The 6342-nt window shown below is 42.1% G+C and overlaps 1 protein-coding gene across 1 annotated transcript; it reads left to right on the top strand.

The window, feature by feature from the left end:
- Positions 1–642: 642 nt before the first annotated feature.
- On the top strand, positions 643–2827 carry DRD1 (dopamine receptor D1). Its single transcript, XM_035108011.2, has one exon. It carries the CDS (start codon positions 931–933, stop codon positions 2287–2289), a length of 1359 nt encoding a protein of 452 aa, XP_034963902.2. The 5' UTR covers positions 643–930; the 3' UTR covers positions 2290–2827.
- The last annotated feature ends 3515 nt before the right edge of the window (positions 2828–6342 follow it).

Below are 6342 nucleotides of genomic sequence, written 5' to 3' on the forward strand. Positions count from 1 at the left end.
GTCCACATACCTGCCTACCCTACATGCCGTCAGAAGATTACACCTGATGCAATGCAGCCCGGCAGCTGCGATTGTTGTCTTTTTTGCTTTGCTATGCAATTCAAATTCTCAATAAAGTAGAAAGGAAAATGTTCTTCCCTGGGCAACACTAGAGCATCAGCAGTCAAAAAGGTAGGACTTGGAAAATTTCTACTTTTTTAACATAAAAAAACAGACAAATAAATTGTGATCTCTTAGATATTGAATGTCTTAAAATGTAAATTTATTTTCTTTGCCTCTAGGACTGTGAATCTTAAAAACAATGTGGAACAGTATGAGGAGCTGATTTCTGAATCTACTTGTAAAGACAGAACTGACATTTTTAATTTTGGTAGCAGAAAGGGACAAAGTCTGAAAGAGTATGTATATAAAAATGTCCCGCCAATGGAAGGGATGGAAAATTAAATCGGAAACAAAAGCACCTAATGTGTTCTGCTTCGATAGAGCTGAAGGGCTAGTTAAATGGACACTGGGCAAACTGAATCAATAGCCTATTTAAGGGAGAATCCATGTAGCCTGGAGAGTGATTGTGCCCCTGGGATGCTGAGTTTATTTGTACAGGACTCTGAGAATTTTTGTACTGGCCTGTTCTGCTTAAGAGTATTCCATTTTAGGCTGAAATTCAGGAAGGATTACTGGAGGGGCAAAACCATGACTGTGACAGTCAGTTTCAGATACTTGCCACAGAACGCCTGATGTTTCTTAATGAGATTCCTAAGGATGATGGGATCCCTCCCGAGAGTGAAGAGACTTTAGCACAATCCTTAGTGGGGGTCTGCCTGGTGGTGAGTAATTAATGGACACCTGGTGTCTCTTTTTTGCAAGCTCTGCAAGGACATGAGCTGATGTCATCGCAAGCCCCCATGATATGATATTGCCTTGGGAGGAAACATGATTTGGAACAACACCACTATGGACGGGGAAGGGAGGCTTGTGAAAAGGGATTCCTGCTTTCGGATCCTCACCGGCTGCTTCCTTTCCTTGCTGATTCTTTCCACGCTCCTAGGGAACACACTGGTCTGTGCTGCGGTCATCAGGTTCCGCCATCTGAGGTCCAAGGTGACCAACTTCTTTGTGATCTCCCTGGCAGTCTCAGACTTGTTAGTAGCCGTCTTGGTCATGCCTTGGAAAGCCGTGGCGGAGATAGCTGGATTCTGGCCTTTTGGGTCCTTCTGTAATATTTGGGTGGCATTTGATATCATGTGTTCCACAGCCTCCATCTTAAACCTGTGTGTCATCAGTGTGGACAGATACTGGGCCATCTCCAGCCCATTTAGGTACGAGAGGAAAATGACCCCGAGGGCAGCCTTCATTATGATCAGTGTGGCATGGACTTTGTCCGTGCTGATCTCCTTCATCCCAGTGCAGCTGAACTGGCACAAGGCTAAATCCACCAGCTTCTCAGACCTGAACTCCAGTTTCCAAGGGGTAGCCATGGACAACTGTGACTCCAGCTTAAACAGGATGTACGCCATCTCTTCCTCCCTCATCAGCTTCTACATCCCAGTGGCCATCATGATAGTCACCTATACGAGGATATACAGGATTGCTCAGAAGCAAATCAGGCGCATTTCCGCCTTGGAAAGAGCAGCCGTGCACGCCAAAAACTGCCAAACCCCCTCCGGCAATGGGAGCAGCATGGATTGCCAGCAGCCAGAAAGTTCCTTCAAAATGTCCTTCAAGAGAGAAACGAAAGTCTTGAAGACTTTGTCGGTGATCATGGGGGTGTTTGTGTGCTGCTGGTTACCCTTTTTCATACTGAACTGCATGGTGCCCTTCTGTGAGCCCACCATGCAATCCAAGGGAGCAGAACCGTTTTGTATTAGTTCTGCCACTTTTGACGTCTTTGTTTGGTTCGGATGGGCCAACTCTTCACTGAACCCCATCATCTATGCCTTCAACGCAGACTTCCGCAAGGCATTCTCCACTCTCTTGGGATGCTACAGACTCTGCCCCGCTTCCATCAATGCGATAGAGACGGTTAGTATTAACAACAATGGGGGCATAGCCTTTTCCAGTCAGCTTGAGCCCAGAGGGTCCAGCCCCAAAGAGTGCAATTTAGTCTATCTGATCCCCCATGCTGTTATATGCCCAGAAGAAGATGACATGGCAAAAAAGGAAGAGGAGGAGGAACTGTCTAAAACGCTGGAGAAAATTTCTCCAGCCCTATCAGGTGTCTTGGATTTTGAAGCTGACGTTTCTTTGGAAAAGATCAACCCCATCACACAAAACGGTCAGCATAAAACCTGAGGTGTGAAAGAGCTAGCAGCCCATCGAAATGCAGAAGGAAGATTTGTAAGGTGTTTCTCTCTCTCTTTTTCTTTTGTAAGAAAGTGTGCTATCGGGAGAGTTTCTTAAAGCCATCACACAAAAGCCCAGAGCTCAGTTAGCTGCTGTTTGACAGAAGCATCCAATTTAAAACAAAGAATTCCAAGCTGCATAACATTGTATTTAGAGATTGTTCTATGTTGTTCACCCTGAATTTGAAACAGATCTAAATTGTAGATACTGCTCAGCTGCGAAGGAAATGGAAAATCAGCTTGTTAAATGTTGGCAGAAACAGAACTGGGGGGGAGGCTAATGGATTTTATTTATGAACAAAATGTATTAAGCTAAGTATGAGGTTCCTGTTTGACTTGCATAGTTGTCTTTGAGTGTTCATAGGTTGCAAGTAAAGTTTGGTGACTTTTGCCAGGTTAGGTGGATGCCTTTATAAATGATTTCTGAACATCAATAGAGCCTTATAACAAGAGTGGAATATTTTTAATAGTAGGAAGACAATGTGTCAATACTGGCTTTATTTATTTATTATTTAAATGGCTATTTTTTCATATGTTAAGAAATCTAGCTTTATTTATCTTATTTTATATATGTCTAAATAATGGGATATTTCTGGGTTCTCATTCACTGCATTTTTGACCAGTTTACTAGTCAGCACTTTATAAAACAAACAAACAAACAAACAAACAAACAAACAAACAAAGGAACAATTTTGAAAGTGAGCTTTGCCTGGATAACTATGTAACGTAGTTGTTCAAAACACAGGAGAAGCTGAAGAATCGACAAAGTTATGTGATGATGAAGCAGTGTTCTTGTGGGGCTTTCTGTACCAAAAATATAGGACCAGAGTTGACTGAATGGCAAGATGCAAAAGTTGTGCCCTTCTAAGAAACTAAACAAATTGCCATAAATTTATTTTGGAATTTCCTGTTATGTTGACTTTGCTTGAACGTCAGCATGTGAAACTGTATATAGTACACCTTATATATGAATACAACTTATAAGATGAATTGAGCTAAGAAGGAAACCATCTTAGTTAACCAACAGTGGGTATTTGTCATTTTGTAAGATAAACCACCCCTCGGACTTCTTTTTAATGTCAAATTTTGACTATTGTTTCTTGGGGGGGTGGGGAGAACTCCCTCTCCCATATAACCAGTGAAATGGAGAATAGATCTATCAATAGCTATTATCCATGACAGCTAGAGCCTCCATTTTCAGAGGCAGTATACCTCTAAATACCAGATGCTGTTGAAAAACCGCAAGGGAGGGCTCTTGCCCTTGGGCCTTGCACATGGACTTCTTGGAAGCATCTGTTTGGCCACCGTGGGAAAAAGGATGCTGTCCTAGAGACATCCCACCCTCACCCTGGGCTGGCCTGTTGAGGTTTCCTTTGCTCTTATGAAACTGGTAATAAAAATGAAGAAGAGATGAATAGATATTGATGTCTTCTGAAGCTGCACGATTTGCTACTGTACCCATTCAGAATGTTGGAAGTGAGATACTGTGATACAAATTTTAGCTGTCTTGGTTGGCTTCCCTCATGTAGAAAATAGTGCCTCGTTCCTATTCTGGATGCCGACACAGTGAATGGAGAAGCAAAGTCCCCCACTATCCCACAAGTTGCCCAATATTTCTTTTTGACTACCTATGTAGAAACCAAAATTCCTGCGGCATTCCCTTAAAGATATAAACTAAAAACAATGATTATGCCAATCCCACCAACAGACACCAGCATTGATATACAAACACATTCCAAGAGAGTAATCTAGGGGGTTCCTTTTGAGAGGGGAAGGGTAAGAATGTTAGCAAAACCCCAAACTTTTTCAGAAACCTACTCCTTATTATAGCATTCATCCAGAAGTGTAGTCAGCAAAAGAGGACTGGGAGAGATCAATTAGAAGCCTAATGAAAATATACACCCTGAATCAGGTCTGTGTTATTTAAGTATTGTGAATGTTTTCATAATTCTTATTGCCTGTAAGCTGCTTTCATACATATAATAAAAATTATTTTGTGAACATAAGGTCAAATAAAGCAATTTACATTATGTTTATTAGATAAATCATTGTGTTTTATTTATCATAGTGTTTTTAATAAGAATAACAATCTCTTTCCTCCTTTTTTGCCTTTGTAACCTCTTGCTGCAACAACTATTGAGACATTTAACTGATGGCATCAGATTGGAACATATCCAATTAAAATGTTTATTTGTTTGGTGCCCGTGGAAACTTGAATTCAGATTGATTTCTATCCTCCTTGAATTGGTGTGAGAAAAGTGGCAGAGGATCTACTTTGTATGCACAAGTTCCCAAGGTCAGTCCCCAGCTTCTCCAGGTAGGGCTGGGAGAGACCCCTACCTGAAAGTTTGGAGAGCTTCTGTCAGTCAGTATGGACAATACTAAGGTGCATGGACCAATGATCCGACCTGGTATAAGGCAATTTCCCAGGTTCTAAATAAGAAGAAACCCTATGGGTATGGCAGAAAGAGCTGTTTGTGGTTTCTTCTCCCGCAGTTATTTATTATTGCAATTATATCTATAAGCAAAAGAGTAAGGACAAAAAACAAACAAACTTTAAGGTGGTCATTTAAGATGTCCACACTTTTATGCCATCACCGGTGTTTATACTTCAGCCACTGCTTCATCTCTTTGCTTGGAAACTTTTCCCATTTTGTGGATTCTGGTCTGTAATATCTCAGAGGTGAAGAATAACCAAGAATGGCTTCAATTTTTCAGAACCTGATTGGCAATGCCAATTAAATGGACACTGAATTTCATCTTTCAGTCTTGTAATTCCGAGATTCATAATTGCAGAGGGCATCCTGAATATGCGATTGATTGTATAGTTTAGGTGTCTCAAGCAATGGACAAATCTGACCTCCCACTGAGAGTCTTCTTTTGTTGGAGTTGGACTGAGAAGTGCTGTGTTCTTCTGCTAACCTGTGATCCACCGAAGTATCAGTGCTATTGAGGGATATTTGAGTGCTTTGAAACATTGTTTTGATGTTAGTGGGACAACTAGTTGAAACCTGCAAAAATATTGTCGTCGTCACAACATGTGAATGTGACCACTAGCTGAAGGTGGCTTTTAAGGGGGGTTAGACATGGCCATGGCTACTGGTTAGGATGGCTATGTATTACACTCCATATCATAGACAGTGTGCTTCCGAATGCCAGTCACTGGGGATCATAGGTAGGAGAGTGCTGTTTACAGTGGTGCCTCGGGTTACAGACACTTCAGGTTACAGACGCTTCAGGTTACAGACTCCCCTAACCCAGGAGGAGTACCTCAGGTTAAGAACTTTGCTTCAGGATGAGAACAGAAATCATGTGGTGGTGGCGCGGCGGCAGCAGGAGGCCCCATTAGCTAAAGTGGTACCTCAGGTTAAGAACAGTTTCAGGTTAAGAACGGACCTCCAGAACGAATTAAGTTCTTAACCCAAGGTACCACTGTATGTGGACTTCTCATAGCCATCTTGTTGGCTGTTGCTGGGAAAGAATGATGGACTTGATATAGACTTTTCATCTGATCTAGTTGTTTTTGTTACGTTCTTATGCAGGCATCCCCAAACTGCGGCCCTCCAGATGTTTTGGCCTACAACTCCCATGATCCCTAGCTAACAGGACCAGTGGTTGGGGAAGATGGGAATTGTAGTCCAAAACATCTGGAGGGTTGAAGTTTGGGGATGCCTGTTCTTATGTCTTTAGTGCCTTTTCCTGACAGTTAAAATACAGTAATAACAGATTAAATCAACAACCATTTGCTACCCTTTAATGACACCCAAAATTAGGCAGTAGATTTTGCCTAATGGTAGGGCTGGTCCTGAGTGAGCCCTGCTCGCTCCTCAGGCATCCGATTGGCCAGTACTGTATGGGATTCTTCAAGAGCATGATTACCTGCACCCCCCTATTGAGCAGCAAGCCCAAGTTTACTTCGGTGTACAATGTGAATAACATCCTTTCCCTGTTACTCCTAACTATAGGCAATACTAGCTAGATGGCTATTAAATACGGTATCAGA

The sequence above is a fragment of the Zootoca vivipara genome, chromosome 2 (genome assembly GCF_963506605.1).
Source record: "Zootoca vivipara chromosome 2, rZooViv1.1, whole genome shotgun sequence".
Taxonomy (NCBI): domain Eukaryota; kingdom Metazoa; phylum Chordata; class Lepidosauria; order Squamata; family Lacertidae; genus Zootoca; species Zootoca vivipara.